This window comes from Neocloeon triangulifer, unplaced genomic scaffold (assembly GCF_031216515.1).
Source record: "Neocloeon triangulifer isolate White Clay Creek 2 clone unplaced genomic scaffold, ASM3121651v1 ptg000013l, whole genome shotgun sequence".
Classification (NCBI taxonomy): Eukaryota; Metazoa; Arthropoda; class Insecta; order Ephemeroptera; family Baetidae; genus Neocloeon; species Neocloeon triangulifer.
This window is the reverse complement of record NW_026775555.1, coordinates 5,415,023-5,430,634: the sequence shown is the minus strand read 5'-3', so window position 1 is coordinate 5,430,634 and position 15,612 is coordinate 5,415,023. Positions and strand designations below refer to the sequence as shown.

Below are 15,612 nucleotides of genomic sequence, written 5' to 3'. Positions count from 1 at the left end.
TCGCAGCGCCATGGTGCGGTTAATTTGCGAGTCTCCGAATCAAAATAGAGAAAGAGAAGAGACGGAAAGAGAGCTGAGAGAGGATGGGCGACGTGAACAATTCGTGTATTTTGTGCGGGGCGATTGCCGACGAAAAATTCCTACTAGTCGCCAACCTGGATGAGGCCAAATTTGCAAATTGGTGGCTTGAGAACTTTGACGTTGAAATAGAAAAGTCGGTGCTCCAAGACAAGTCGGGCCGCGTTTGTAAGTTTTGCATCCAGGATGCTCGGTGAGTTTGTTCAATCTGCTGACGTTTTTTCTTATTTCAAATTTTAATTTATTTTCAGAAATCCTCTTTTTCTCCCCAAAATCGCAGCACTCGGCTGCATAGCATCGAGCAATTCAGACTCAGTCAAGAGAAAAAATCCAATCGACTGGTGGACAGTCTCTTCCTGTGATTCAAGTGAGCATTGTCAAGGTACGTATATTACAATTTTTGTGACCCAAATAATAATATGACATTTAACAGGGATAGAAAAAAAATGCTCCGTCGTCTTGGAGTCTTTTGAAGAAGATGAAGTCGATACATCTTCAGTTGCGAGCTGCTCAAACGGGACAGCATCGAAATGCACTGCCAGAAATCAGAAAAGACCCTCAACTCAAATATGTCAGCCTCAACCCAAGAGAAGGAAAATTAATGAGTTTCCCTGCATTTACTGTTTTAGTAAGTTTCATAGCTTAAAAAGACATTTGCGCTCCATTCACAGAGTGAGAAAATTGGTTCGATGTGATCAAGGCGAGTGTCGTCATTACGTTGGAAGCAACGTTTTTCAATCTCACATACAAATTTATCACTCAAACAACGGTATTCTGAAGTGCGACATTTGCAAAAAACTGTTCACAAATATCATCCACCACAAACTGCATGTCAAGTACGCCCACAGAAGTGCAGATAAGAATATTTCCAATTTGTCAGCGGGTTCACTTTACCAGGCAAAAGGATTGGGTCATGAAGTGACTTGTGTCTTTTGCGATTTTCCGTTCCAAAGCAATGCTCTAGAAGATCACATTTTGCGTTTGGTTCACAAAGATGTTCACGCAGTGGGTTGCTCCTATTCTGATTGTCACGAGTATTTTGACCAGAGAGACGATTTGGTGGCCCATTTGAAATTCACACACCCGTATCTTCTGGATAAAAAATTGAAAATTGATTTAGTCAAAAGCAAAAAATGCAACTTTTCAGAGAAATGTGATATGATTTTTGAATCAAACGAGGATATGGCAGAGCACATTTTTAATGCTCACTCGGACAGTTTGGGAAAAATAACTTCTTGCTTTTATTGTGATAAATTTTTGTCCCACACTTCCATGATCAGCCACCTCAAAGAAACGCATAAATCCTCTGACGTTTTAAAGTGTCCTGAATTTGGCTGCCACCAAATGTTTGCGGAATATTGTGATTGGTGGGGCCACATTAAATGTCACCACAAGGAATTTTTTACAACGGAGACTCTTTCCTCCCAAGTTCTTGAACCGACAAATGTGCGATGCTTAGAATGCTTTAAAATTTTTACTTCGGATGCATCATTAGCAGATCATTTAAAGAAATTTCATTGTTTTCCGCAATTTTTTATCGACTTGCATATGAGAAACTTGTTCAGGAGGTGCCCGAAGTGCCCTCTTTCCTTCAAAAACCAAGCGGGCTTGAATATTCATGTCATGTATGTTCACAGAGAAGCAGAGCAAAATTCAGTGGAGTTGGTGTTAGATCCTGTTTCGGTCCCTAAAAGATTTGCATTAAAAGCTGATGTGCTCAAAAAAATTGTCCAAGGGGTCAGAATGGAGAGCGATTCAGAGGCAAATAGTACAAAAATTAAACAGGAGCTAGAATATGACGAGCCTCTTAAATTTTGTAAAACAAGTTTCAATGAGGAAGAGCAAATCCTGTCAGGTCCTCTTGATCTTTCTGAAATGAATACTGAGCGTTTAGTTAGTAAAAACCGGGCCAAACTAATCAATCTAAAATTTCCTCGAAATGAATTGAATGTGGAATGTGATCAAAATCCGTTGACCTTTTGCATGTACTGCGAGGCCGAACCTCTCGACTTGCCAAACCACCTGATCGTCACTCACATGCTGACGGACGTGGTGAAATGCACGTTCAGTCGGTGCAGCCAGTTCATGGCGAGGGAGGATTTGGAGTCGCACATTGAAACTCAGCATTCGGGCATCGACACTTCTCGATTCGTGGCTTGCGAATTGTGCAAAACGCTCTTCGTAAACCGCAGCTATTACAATTTGCACGTCAGGCACGTTCACAAAAACTGGGAACTTCCGACCGGATCGCATCCCGAGCCGAAAAAACCGTTTTACAAAGCGCAAGGAACGTGCTCTCAAAAAATTGGTGCGCACCAGGTTGACCGAGGGGTGGTGACTTGTCGCTCTTGCAATGAAATTTTTAAGAGACATTTACGAAAGGCTGAGCAGAACGGAAGAATTGTTGATGCAGGAAGTTGCACTTATCCCGGATGCGACGAGTTTTTTCACAACAAGCGCGATTTAGTGGATCATTTGAAGAGTGAACACCCTTATCTGACGGAGAAAAAGTGTAAACCGCGTTCTAGAAATGGCATGAGATGCACCTTCGCCCATAATTGCTATAAAAAATTTGACTCTTACGACAAGATGGAAAAGCACATATTTGTGAATCACGCTTATAGTTTGGGCAAAAAAATGTCTTGCTTTTATTGTGATAGATTTTACACTCTCGCGACATTGCGCAACCACTTGTACGACTTTCACAAAGCCACTGAAATATTAAAATGCCCGGTTTTAGGTTGCTCTCAGATGTACATTTTTTATGCTGATTGGTGGACGCACATCAAATATTTTCACAAAGACTTTTATAAATTTGAAACCGACGCACCAACCGCGCAGCCCGAAAGCAAAACGGAAAAATTGCGTTGCAAGCATTGCAATCAAGGACTCTTTAAGTCTGAGAACTTTTTTCTCAGTCACATGAGGCGACATCATAAATACATAACTTTTGTTTATGCGCAATTCACCAGAGAACGTTTTCAGAAGTGTCCGAAATGCCCACTGTCTTTGAAAAACGAAGAAGGTGCTGAAATTCACCTTAAATATGCCCACGAAGAAAAACCAAGTCCTTCTTTTGAGTCAATTGCTCAAAGACCAACAGAAAGTAGGAAGCTCAAGCCAGTATCTGACCTCCTTGTTGGCAGTCAAACTGAACCAAACTCCCCGGATTGTGGCTTGAAAATTTCTCCTTAGTCGAACCCTGTGGAAGATGTGGAATTCAAAATTAAGGAAATTTTAGAGTTCGGAACCGTAAAAATTGGTGCAATTAAATGTAAAATTATAAAAATTTACTGCAAAATCTTTTTTGCAACTGACGCTGAATGAGAAAAATTCCAGTCAAAGCAAAATTGTTTGAATCCAATGTTTTTGTCAGGTTTATAGCATGATCATGCAAGGTTGTGTTTTTCCTTAGAAAATTTAAATCTGTTAACTGACTTCCGTTGTTTTGCTCCATTAATTGTTTTAATTTCTATATTATTCGTTTTGTTTATCTCCTGAATTCTATCTACTGATTCATCAGCAATTGAATGTCTTCAAAAAGCGACTGATTAAATTTCACCGCGTTGGTAGATTTAACTAAGAGAAAAATATGCAACATTATCTGTTTTGTTATGTTGAAAGAGCCAAAATTTAATAAACATGCTGGAAAATATAGTTTATAATTACATAATTAATTTAAATTACTTTTTTATTGCATTTTCAAGTACATCTTAATTGTAATTTATAAAAAAATTTTTATCACATTTTTGCTCCCATTTATAAGAATATGAACATTAGAAAGCAAAAGCAGAAAAAGAGTAAAAAATTAGCATTAATAGTCTGTGTTTCGTCAGTTCACAGAAGCGGTTCAAGCAGGGCTGAACGGCCTCCGCATTTTCATTTCATAATTAAAAACAAAATTAAAAAATAAGAAAAAAATGTTTTTTACTTATTGTGATCTAGTTTATTATATTAGGGATTAGGGATCACAACAAATAGATTGAAAGTGAATTAAATTATGTCTCGCAAAAGTTATCTCGTTTTTTAACTATGCAAACAAAGCACATTTTGAATAAATACTAATAAAAAACATACACAATATCAATCAAATTGATTTGTTTCTTCTGCCGATTATTTGTGTAGATTTAACACAAACTTTGCGCCGTGGTATGTAGATTAAACCTTCTCTGCAGACAATTAAAATCTTTTGAGGTGTGTTAATTATACTTAATCCAAGAGGGTCATCTGAAATATCGTCATCATCAATTCCTAGAAAGAAAGAAAAATAATAGAATAATTAGAGTGGAAAAATTTAAAGTTATTTATTATTTATGTTGTATATCTTTTAACAAAAAATTTTTAAGACGTCGGATATTTCACATTTTACAAAATTTGCTGATTAAGAATATAAAATATGGAATATACAGCGTTCATGAGTGATCGATTATGGATGTACTGAAGGAAGCCTTTTACCTTTGACGCAGTTTCCAGTAGAATCGAAAGCAAAGCCCACGGGACACTCTTCATCCTTTCCGTCTCTCGCAGTCTGCCTCGTTTCGGCCAGGAGGGAAACGAGGCACAAAATTAAAATGAAAATCAGGAGCCAAATTCGAGCCATAACAAATGTTTGAAACCGACTGCGCCGAAAATAAGAAAACAAGCATCAGCTCCTTTCTGCCTCTGATGGATGGTGGCAATGCGCGTTAACGTTAGTGCCAATAATTAGCAGAAAAAAGCAGGTATTATATCCCCACCTGCATGCCGAGAAACCGGTTTGGCGCAGATTTGACAGAGCCTACTTTTTGTGTTTTTTTCTACGCTTAATTATTATCAAGGATTGGAAATTATTTTTAAATACTAAAAAAAATAAACATTATATATATTTGATGGAATAACAAAGTTGAATGAAAAAAATAATAAAATGACAAGCAAACTTCAAAAAATTAATAAATGTTATTGTTTAATATATTTTTTTTTAATTGTTTATCCCTCTTGGGAAAGGCAGAATTAATATATAATTTAATTATAATTTAGCAAAAATACATTTTGAATTTTACTTGTAATTTTTTTAATTTATTCATTGTAGAGTTCATTTTTATTATGTGTAATTTAGTAAACACAATATTTTAATATTTAGCGCTCTTTGACTTTCAGTGGGAAGATAGCGCACGTGCGATAAAGCTCAAGAAACAAAGATTGAGCGTCGAGTGAAAAAATCTGTCTCAGCATGGCATTTGCTGCTAAATAAAATGACATATTGATTTTAATGAGGAAAACAAGATCTGTCGTAACGCGTAACTGTGTGTTTTAATGTAGTGTATAGTTTTATTTGATTTCGGATCACAAAAGGAACAATGAGCCTGCCAAAATTTAACCTTTTTGTGGTACAACGATGCAAATCGTGAGCAAATTGTCTAGATTTTTTTTATTGAATAAACCATTATTAGAATATTTTTTCGCGTTAGCCTAGATATCTTATCTCTGCTTCCTGCAGCTCAACACAGCACGGAGAACGGCTCGGTTCGAGGCTCCAACCAGCAAGTTGTTGATACTAACCCGGAAGATTGCGGCGCCGCCGTAGGGTTCGAGAACACAAATGTCCCACCAGTCGATGAACCACCTCTTCATGAAAGTTTGCAAGAGCTGATTGCAGGTGGTTTAATAGATAACCCAACTGCAGGGGACCAACAAAAAACCCAGGACTCCCAGGAGCTAGTAATTTTCAATCATCTTGATGTACCTGAAGGGAATGTCTGGTGAGTAGAACTTCTTATATTCAATTAATAAAAAAAGCTCAATATATGTTATAATTTCAGCCCTTTTGTTGTGTGGGTTGGCCCTGAACTCCCTGATTTTTATCATGAAGACAGAGTGGTAACGGGCCCGATAGCATCGTTGGCAATCAAAAGCCTCGACCACAGCCACTCGGGAGGAAGATACAAGTCCGACACCTACTACCAGGGGGGTGACATAATCTTCGGTTGGCTGACTAAACCCTTGAACAAACAGGAGCTTGTGAAGCACATCGTTGCAGACGCAACAAGCGCTAACCCAAGCTCATCTTTGATTGGATTGTTTGGGAGTCATGATCCATCAACAGAGACCCTTGCTGCCAATGCAGGCAACCAGTCAGTGAGCGTAGAAGACGCGCCCATGAGCGTAGAAGACGCGCCCATGAGCGGAGAAGACGCGTCAACGAGCGGAGAAGACGCGCCCAGGAAGTACAGAAAGAAACGTGGCAGAAAGACGGGTGCTGAACGTTTCGAGAAAAAGGAACAAAACAGAAAAGAGTTAATAGAAGGACTACATCGCTATCCAAAAGCACTTACTACTCATATGTTTGAGCATGCACAAAGTAATAATTATATTTGAAATTTGCATTACATTGTACTGATGTGACTATAATATACTTGCAGGCGCTTACAGCTATCAAGATGAAATCTTCATTTTTGACGAGCCTGTCAAGAAGGCAGAAGGTAATTGTAAGAGCAAGAATTTTTGCTTCTACTGTGCGAAGCCTAAAAGTAGACTAAGTGACCACGTCAGGATCCAGCACCCCGGCGAAACGATCACGAGGGCGATCGAGGCAATCCCCAATGCCAAACAGAAGAAAGCTGCTTACAATCACCTGTAAGACGTGACCAACTACATAAAGAACAACAAGCAGGCGATCAGAGAGAGGAAGGGCTATATTTTGCCAAGCAAAGCCTCGCTAAAATATAGGGCTCCCTACTCAATCATCGTTTGCCCATGCTGCTTGATGACCATTCACCGAAGCAACCGAAATAAGCACAGGGACACTTGCACCAGGGCTGGAACCAACTCGCAACTCGGCATCACGGACGACCCTGAGAGCATCATCAGTTTTGTGATGGCTCCAGATCGTCAGATTGATGGAGAGCAAGACTTGGATTCCAATGGCCCTGGGGAACTTGAAGGTGGAGAGGATCAACAGTAAAAACATTTTGTGTTTCAAGTTCCTTTTTTTCTCAGTAAAAATGCAATAAAATACCGCATGATATTGCATATCTTATTTCAGTGAAAACCCAAGAAAACAATGAAAATCAAAATATTGGCAACGAAGAATAATTATTTGCTTCGATAGCTCTCGGCTACATGAGCATTGAAGCAGCGGAAATCGATAAGGTCTCCCTTTTCGTTTGCTTGGAAACAAAATTAATTGCCTCGCGTTTGAGGTTGAGGCGCGCGCGCAACTTGATATGGAAAAAGTCTGAGTGCAGTATTTATTTAACATGCTTACTTAAATTTTTTATATTAAATGAAGTAAGTAATATTAAAAGTGAAATAAAAATAGCAGCAAAAAAAAAAAAACAATTTTATTCGGATTCACGTTTCTTTTAACTCTCCATTAATTTAAAGTCAAAAACAAAACATTTTGAAGTTTTTGATATTGAGAATAGATAGAAAAAAATTACTGCAATAAATTACGAATAGCAGCGATAGGAGAACCCAAATTAACCTGGCCCAGGCTAATTTAACCCGTCATTAAATTTGGATGGTGGGTCAATTTAGCGCAAGCTAGGTTAAGTTAGCTTGCGTCAAACTAGTTTTGTTTCACCTTCTTGCCACAATAAATACACACAAAATTAAACAGCGGGTCTAACAAACCGACCCAGCAGTTCTGGGCCTATTTGACACATTTTGCCAAAAGTTTCATTTGCGAAATCGCTGCACCTGAACTGGGGAAGGGTCAGATAGGCCCAGAACTCCTGGGCCAGTTGTGTTTTGTGTGCGAGTATTAAAACTGCAGGCGCAACGCCGACCCGCACAACACGCGTGGCAAGCCAGTTGCCCACCTTATTTTTTCAACCCTCTCTAAATTTTTCAGCTAATTAAATTATGCCCCAAATTTCCTTCAAAAAGGAACTTTTGCTTTTGGTCCAAAACCTGTGCGCCAAAGTTTAAAATTGCGTCTATTATTTAAATAAAATTCTGCAAAACGTACTTTATTGAAAAAATCAAAGAGAAATAAGAATCAATAAGAAATAAATTCAAATTTTTTTATTTGCATTTTTTAAATATTAAAATTACAATTAAATATAAATATTATTTATATGCTGAAGCAGTGCTGAAGGCAAACATATCAAAGATAGGCTGCCCTGAGGGTGGTGAGCAGAGGGTAGCGGCCGGCGGCGCACGTGTTGCGGAAGTCGTCCATCTCGAGCGCGTACACCATCACGCCGCCCAGGTTGTTGTTCTTCGCGAACTGACCCTATTATTTCAAATCCAAAACGCATCAGAACAGTTACAAAAAAGGTACAAAATGGTCGAACCTTGATCCTGACGGAGTCGATGTTGTCGTAGCCGACCCACTGGTTGCCCCAGAAGGCGTACGGCACCTGCTGCTGGCCGTTCCACCGATAGTTGAAGGCCGCGCCCTGGCTGCGCTGCAACTGGCAGATCTGCAACAAAATCGCTTAGCACAAAAGGTCTGAAAGGTCATTAGGGGTCACCGACCTCGTGGTAGAGCAGGATTCCGGCCTCCTGCGAGTACTGGCCGGGGTTTCCGGCGCCCATAGCTGTTTCGCCAACACCGTTGTTGCCGCTGGACTGCAGGGTGAAGGAGCGGCCGTACATTGGCACCCCCAGCACCAACTTGCTACGATCGGCGCCCTGCTGCAGCCAGTAGTTCAAAGTCGATTGCTGCAGAAAATCACACATTACAGCTAAAAATGAATATCAAGGATCATGAGTGACTAATTATATGATCTTTCAGGTTTGTTCAATTACTATAGGATAGAGAGGTTTGTTCTTTATCTCCCTTCTAAAAAAATTAAAATATATGTTTAAAATTATTGCTGAGAGGAGGTAACAACACATCGTCCCTTTTCTCAGGTGACTCAGGTCACTAGTTTCTTAAGTCCATATTTTAAACACGTAAAATAATTTTAAATTTTCCAAAAGACAAATATGTTAAGTTTATCACCCCTGCTGATGTCTTGAAGAAATATCATAAAAATATTATATTAGGAAAGAGATCGAAACTATATTATACTAGAAAAGGATTGTTTTTTAGAGGATGCTTACTTAAATTTAAAATATTTTCAGCAGTTAATTAACATTGGCTACACACGTACCACATTAAGACCCTGGTCAGAGTCAACGGATGAAGCGTGAATTGGCGCATTTTCACCCGTCTTGCTTTCCCACGAGCCATGGTAGTCATAAGTCATCAGGTTGATGAAATCCAAATTCCTGCAGTTCCATTAAAAAACTAGCATAACAATTTTGAGGATTAGATATTAAAACTTACGCTGAGAGTTGGGGAATATCGTAAGAAACACTGGCGGCCCAAAGTCCAGCAGAAACGGCGGCACTCAAAATGAGCCCGTCTGGAGTGAACTTGGCCCTCAGTTCCCTGACCAGAGCAACAAAGTTGGCCTTAAAATCAAAAGAAGATTCAATTTTAATTCATATTTTTAATATATAATTTTCGTAAATAAAACCTTATCATCACTGATTCCTCCCCTCTGCGCCGGGAACTCCCAGTCCAAGTCAAGTCCGCTGAATCCATGGGTTTTGACGAAGTTGACCAAGTTGTCGACAAACCTGGCCCTGAGTGCAGGGTCCTTGCAGACGTTGGAGAAACCTGCGGAGGATTCGTTCCAGCCTCCGATCGCCACCATCGTCTTCAAATTGGAGTTCGACTGTCGCAGATTGTTGAACCGCTTGAAACCGTCTAACTCACACACATTAAAGCAATTAAAACAAACTAAAAATAAATTACACAAGTTGATGTCATTCCAGGGGTCAATGATCCTTACTGTAGCGTCATGAGCATTGACGCCCACGAAGGCATAAATGGCGTGTGTGCAGAGGACCGGGTCAATGTTCTCGGCCTCAAACTTGCCGTCGCCGCTGCGGTACGTCGCCCAACTGCTGAAGTAGCAAACCACCCGCTCTGGAAAAATAAATAAAATAAAAAAACACGGCGTATAATAAATAATTTGTGTTGAAAGAAATCCTGAATTTAGTATACTTGGAGATCGACTAGACTTTAGCGTCAAGTATATAAGAAGACTATTTTTGCATACTTTTAAAGTGCAGAGCGACCTTTAATGACTAACATTTCCCTAGACTTTTTCGTTTAGAATAGCTGTCCAATGTCCAAAGTTTATTCATTACAATATATTTGTTCATCCCTTATGTTGCACAGATAATATAAACGGATTGTATCCAATTTATATTTTTATGCAAGTTATTTGAATTAATATATTGAAGCAAAGCCAAAAATTATTGAACAATAAGAAGCATTTTTTTTTTAATTAAAGACTGAAAAACTATAAAAATCAAATAATGAAGTATAGATCTTCAAGATCATAAATCATAACGAATGATAAATATCTATATTTGAATGATACAACTTTGTTTTAAATTAGTTCTAAATTATCAAATAACTAGAAAAAAATGGAGGTGCAGCATGGTCTTGCTAATCGTTCAAATAATTAAAGCCATGCAACGCAAGTCTGATTGCTATATTTTTATTTTTTATGATTTATTTATTTTTATTTGTGCAAAAAATGACTTCTTAATTTTCATAAATATATCTGGTTGCTATTAACAATTTGAATGAGATTAAAACAAAACAACAACAATCAAAACTTACTCTGTGCAGTTGCAGAAGAGGCCAGGACCACCAGGAGGGCCGCACTTAGGAACAAAGACTTGGCACTCAACATCTTCGGATTAACTTTGATACTTCCAGACTTTGCACAGCTCCTCTTATATCCGCAGAGGCGACACGATTAGGGCGCATTATCCTCCGGCCGCTTTGACGCAAACACCTTAATTGCCAAAAAGTGTGAATTGAAGCAGTGCGGCACATTGGGTTCCAAGAAAATATTGATTAGAAAAGCAAACCCCAGTGTTAAACGCTAACTGTACTTGACGAAATTTTTATTTGGTTAGCACTTTATGATTTTGTTACCTCAAAAATGCAACTGATTTGTTTGAACTGTTTGAAGAAAAGTATAGAGTGAGTGTAATTCAATATTTCCTACGCCGGCGGTGATCCAGAAAGTAGAATGCAAATTGCTTTTTGTGTCCGATTGCTATGCACACGGACAATTTAGGTTGTTTGCCGTATTGTCAGTCGCGGTAAACACGTTGCGCTCATTTTAATTATGAGGCTGTAATTATTAAATTTTCTTGAAAATGAAAACAAAGCCCAAGATATACTCTTCATCAGCATATCTTCTGTTTCTAAAAATGAGCCTCTTTTCGGTCAAGATAAAAACGAAGCTCAAAATCAAAAAGCAGGCGCCAACCTCAAGCCATGTTCCCAACCGACTGCGCCACGTCTCAAAATGAGAAAAAATTTAGCTTCTGGTAAAAATCTCATGAGCCGCGTATTTTGATACAAAGGCAATTGTGTTGTCGTCGTCGATTATTTAAAAGGAGGCAGAGGTAAGGTTTTTCACTTCTAAAATTTGAAAAGTTTCGATCCATCCCAGATATTGCTCAAAAGTTTCTCATTGGCACAGGAATTATTTAATCTATTAATCATAAATATCATTATTTGGTCTCTTCTCTGATCAAAAGATTCATGGTTGTGCAGATGGAGGAATTAAAGTAATTCCAATTTTATTTTGTTTTCTATAAGTTGAACATCGTTCACATCCATCCAAGTTCCTCACCTCACTTCATATTAATTGATTATATTTCAAAATTTGTTTATCAGACAAAAGACAAAAATAAAATACGTAAATATTTGTGCACTCTCTATGAAGAATAAGCGCCGACCACTCAAATACCTACAATTAAAATTGACATTCTGTTTTGTTTCCCGGAAAAAGTTCATAGTGGGCTGCGCTCGCAGATTGTTGCGCTCGCGATCGCGCTCAATTGAAAAATTTGCGCTCGCGCTCTATTTAAAACATTTTCAAATTAAAAAAAAAAAATAATAAAAAATAAATTAAATTTTCATTCGAAATAAATAAAATAAAAATTTTTCATGTAATTCATATCAATAACTTTTATATTTGCTTGTATCTAGAAAACCATGAAATTCATACATTTAAAGAGTTAGATTATTAAATTGCATAATATGATGATGAAAATCAGACAATGAGGATTCCATTACCGTCCCACAAGGGGTCCCACGGGGGCCGTGGAGGCGTGGGACGCGAGGCCCGCAGGGCTTTGCAAGTTCTAATATCCTCTTTGCCAACTAAAAATATATAACGTGTGCCATTAAAATGCGGGTTTCAGCTGAATTTTGAACTAAAAATGGTGATTATTTAAAATAAAAAACGGTTGTTTCTTTAAGAAATTTCAATTAAAAAAGTTTCACTGCAGGCGCAACGCTGAACCGCAAAACACGCGTGGCGAGACAGTTGCCTAACTTTTCTTTTCCAGTTTTAACTTTTAAAATAAAAATTGTGCTTTTCGGTCCCAAAACCTCCACCCACGTTTTTTTTTTAATTACAATCCCCCACAAATTTAAAGACTACACGAACTAGAAACGTGTGCAGCCTTTCGGCTTTTTGTTATCAACATTGTATTTTTTATAATTTCTAATTTCATTGTTGTTTATTTTTCTCAATCAGTCAATTACAAAAACAGAAATTAAAAAAAAAAAAAAAATTAGCAGAAAAAGTATCACAACTAACAAGTCTGCTAAACCACCTGACATCAAGATACGTCGAGAGAAATACTGCAGACAAAAATTGTTAAAAATTGAAATTGTTTACAATTAAATTCAAATAGCTTAAAGACCAACACTGGCGCACAATTTTTTTAGTTTAAATTTTTGTTATCAACAAAATTTCATGACCCGGCATCAAAAAACTTTTTCCCTCCAATACATTTGAAACTTTGAACATTCATTATTAATTTCCACGCATATTCTAAGAAAAATGTGTCACGTTTCGGAAACTCGCTGCAAAGGGAGCGCGTCCAACAATTGTTGCGACACGATTATTCCTTTACAATTCACGAATTTGACCAAATAAGAAGTGTAAATAATAAAAAAATCAAGTCCCGATAACTTTCGCTCTTCTTGTAAACGGAATAGCAGATAAAAAAAAAATGAAATAATTTTCAATACTTAAATGACAGAAACACGATATTATTTAGAATTTCGCCTCAGAAAATGACTTATTTATTCTATATCAACTTTCTTCAGTTTGAGAGAAGCAAAATTATTTGCTTTATTATGCAAAATTCAGCCAAATAAAATTTTTGTGACTTTTTCATTTTCACTTTGATAAATGTTTAACGCACAACGTCGAAACCTTAATTCTTCAACCCGTGAGTGGAAAACTTTTAATTGTAGTTAACTGGACGTGAACGAGGTCAGAGAATTGATAAAACTTTGTTTTCCGAAGAAAAAAAGGGGCCAAAAAACTCGGTCGCTCAGGAAATCATTAAATATGGTAATTAGCGGGGGGTGATAACCGGGTTTTATCATTTTTTCGTGCTTGCTTTTCATTGGCTTGTTTACGTAAAGTCGAGTCGTCGCCAAGCATTTAAAAGGAAGTTGCACTTGGAAAAAGGCAACATTTCAACTGCAACTCTTAAAGAAGATGGGTCTGACCGGACAACTCGCCATTCTCCTGATGGCCACGTGCTACGTGGGCCGAGGTAAAGAGTTTTTTGCTGATAATTGAATTTTGTTAAAAGTGTAATCGCATTAACTAAGCAAAGCATTGTAAATAAAATACATTAGGAGATACTAAGATCCAAAAATACACAAATTTTTAACACGTTTGATAAGTTTCGTGGAAGCATTTGAAGCGTCCCTCAAAGTGTTTGAAATCTGTTCAAGTGTTGCACATAATTGATCTAAATTTGGTATTTCGGAACGCAAAATCTGCAAATTTTGGTTTGGCGTTTCCCACTCTCGCTAGATTCGACATGAACGGCGCTGACCGCCTATAATTATCAAACAATGACAGCATTTTAAAATGATTTTGTTTTGTTTCCCGGCCGCAGTTGATGCTGCAGATGGACCCATTGTGCAACTCAACTCAGCAGATTACCCGTACTTGGTAAGAACACGAGACTGGATAATTTAGTCAATCTTTTTCCAGCAAGAAAAGCGATTGTTTTTTTCTGTTTCTAACATATCATTTGGTTTTTGGTGAATCGTTTAAAAAATATAAATGAGCAAAGGTGTCAAAAAATGTAAAAAATCTCTTTTTAAACATTATTGCAACTTGGCGACGCAAAAGCGATTGTAATTTGCCTTTTTCATAAGCTTCACAATTTAATTGTGCGTAAGGTGGTTTTTCTCAAGAATACTTATTTTTTTTATCAACATTAAATCGGTCGCTGCAAATTCTGGCAGTTGCAAAATTTGTTCAACTATATATGAATGTTATGTTTCCACATTTTTCACGGAATATGTCGCAGATTTGTTTCAAATCAGATGTAAAAAAAATTTTGGTCGCAATGAATTTTGTTGCGAATTTATAATTGACACTTGACGCGCAGGTGATGGTGGTCGGGGATGACAATGGAGACTTAACCATCTCACCTGGCGTGTTCCTCTCCACACAGTTGGTCCTCTCACACGTAGACGTGGGGTATTAAAAGATTCGTTTCGATTCGTCGCTTTCATATAATTCCCTAATTTTGTAGTTTCGGCGATACTGCTTATGTCGTTGTCGGCGGCAAAAATCAACCGGTGGCCAATGTTTGGACCAACTACAACGTGGCCGTGTACAAAATTTGCTATAAAAAGTACGCCGGTCCCTTCCAAGCGCTCACTCCTTCAAACTACTTTGACTTTGCGACCAACGTCACCGCCACAATTGCCTTCTTTTACGGAAACGGCGTAAGTTATTTCTCAATTAAAGAAGAAGGACTACGGCTACTACTTTTTTATTTCTGAATGTAGACCAAATTTCATGACCAATGTCGAAATTGTATTTGAAAAATTACTTACTCCTCAACGTTAAAACCGCGTATCTACTTTTGGCGCCAAAGCAGTGGTTGAATCTCAATCTTGCAGAATATTGAATCTTTCGACTTAATTTGCAATCTGAAGGTTCAAATTCATTTGACGAGAAGAGGTGTTGTCCCTGTTTAAAAGCTTATAGCAGTTGCTTCGATCGACATTTCATGAAATTTGGTCTTTTTCACATTCAGGAATCAAAATATGTCCCTCTTGAAGTGCAACACTTTTATTGGATTGAAATTTGCAGACATTGTTCGGTCAGACAAGGACGGTGCTGGCCACCGCCAACTGTCCGCAGGAGTACACCGACACCGGTATCGACTCTTCCTTCATCAGCACAGACGGTTCCGAAGCGTGCGCGCAATTCGACGCCACTGGCGATTGCTCGGTATACAAATTCGTCCGATCCTTTCAATCTTTTGAATTCGTTGGCCTTTGCAGTACAAAACCTTGCCCGAAAAAATCTATCCTGTTTTGGTGATCAACGGAGTGGTGGTAGCTATCATGAACAACGCCAGGTGCTTGGCAAACGGCTTGTACAACGCTCCTTCAGAGTTCAATGTGATCCAGTTCTACAGGGATTACATCTTGTCGGTGGCGCCCGACGCCATTCCTTGATTAATTTTCGT

At 38.2% G+C, this 15,612-nt stretch overlaps 3 protein-coding genes across 4 annotated transcripts; 2 read left to right on the top strand and 1 right to left on the bottom strand.

The window, feature by feature from the left end:
• The first annotated feature begins 62 nt into the window (after positions 1–62).
• Positions 63–7,227, top strand: LOC132198850 (uncharacterized). Of its 2 annotated transcripts, XM_059623115.1 has the most exons (6): positions 63–271; positions 330–460; positions 512–706; positions 5,555–5,816; positions 5,877–6,415; positions 6,477–7,227. In XM_059623115.1, exons 1-6 carry the CDS (start codon positions 84–86, stop codon positions 6,692–6,694), a joined length of 1,533 nt encoding a protein of 510 aa, XP_059479098.1. In that variant the 5' UTR covers positions 63–83; the 3' UTR covers positions 6,695–7,227. The 2 variants fall into 2 exon arrangements, with proteins under 2 accessions (XP_059479098.1, XP_059479097.1); XM_059623114.1 differs by lacking the exons at positions 5,555–5,816; positions 5,877–6,415; positions 6,477–7,227 and having other exon boundaries at positions 512–4,405.
• An 864-nt stretch (positions 7,228–8,091) lies between these two features.
• On the bottom strand, positions 8,092–10,803 carry LOC132198907 (acidic mammalian chitinase-like). Its single transcript, XM_059623202.1, has 8 exons — positions 10,688–10,803; positions 9,809–9,982; positions 9,528–9,760; positions 9,335–9,462; positions 9,159–9,276; positions 8,539–8,724; positions 8,355–8,483; positions 8,092–8,293 (listed from the first exon to the last, which is right to left on the bottom strand). Exons 1-8 carry the CDS (start codon positions 10,758–10,760, stop codon positions 8,165–8,167), a joined length of 1,170 nt encoding a protein of 389 aa, XP_059479185.1. The 5' UTR covers positions 10,761–10,803; the 3' UTR covers positions 8,092–8,164.
• Positions 10,804–13,583: 2,780 nt separating this feature from the next.
• LOC132199008 (uncharacterized) lies at positions 13,584–15,612 on the top strand. Its single transcript, XM_059623380.1, has 6 exons — positions 13,584–13,665; positions 14,017–14,072; positions 14,518–14,609; positions 14,665–14,860; positions 15,231–15,371; positions 15,425–15,612. The coding sequence occupies exons 1-6, from the start codon at positions 13,608–13,610 to the stop codon at positions 15,599–15,601; spliced, it is 720 nt and encodes a 239-aa protein (XP_059479363.1). The 5' UTR covers positions 13,584–13,607; the 3' UTR covers positions 15,602–15,612.

Coding starts and splice junctions, on each gene's coding strand:
- LOC132198850 (XM_059623114.1), top strand. CDS start 84: ATGGGCGACGTGAACAATTCGTGTATTTTGTGCGGGGCGATTGCCGAC. Junction 272..329: donor TTTTGCATCCAGGATGCTCG/GTGAGTTTGTTC, acceptor ATTTATTTTCAG/AAATCCTCTTTTTCTCCCCA. Junction 461..511: donor TTCAAGTGAGCATTGTCAAG/GTACGTATATTA, acceptor GACATTTAACAG/GGATAGAAAAAAAATGCTCC.
- LOC132198907 (XM_059623202.1), bottom strand. CDS start 10,760: ATGTTGAGTGCCAAGTCTTTGTTCCTAAGTGCGGCCCTCCTGGTGGTC. Junction 9,463..9,527: donor GAGGAATCAGTGATGATAAG/GTTTTATTTACG, acceptor TTTGATTTTAAG/GCCAACTTTGTTGCTCTGGT. Junction 8,294..8,354: donor TCGACTCCGTCAGGATCAAG/GTTCGACCATTT, acceptor TTGAAATAATAG/GGTCAGTTCGCGAAGAACAA.
- LOC132199008 (XM_059623380.1), top strand. CDS start 13,608: ATGGGTCTGACCGGACAACTCGCCATTCTCCTGATGGCCACGTGCTAC. Junction 14,073..14,517: donor CAGCAGATTACCCGTACTTG/GTAAGAACACGA, acceptor CTTGACGCGCAG/GTGATGGTGGTCGGGGATGA. Junction 14,610..14,664: donor CTCTCACACGTAGACGTGGG/GTATTAAAAGAT, acceptor CTAATTTTGTAG/TTTCGGCGATACTGCTTATG.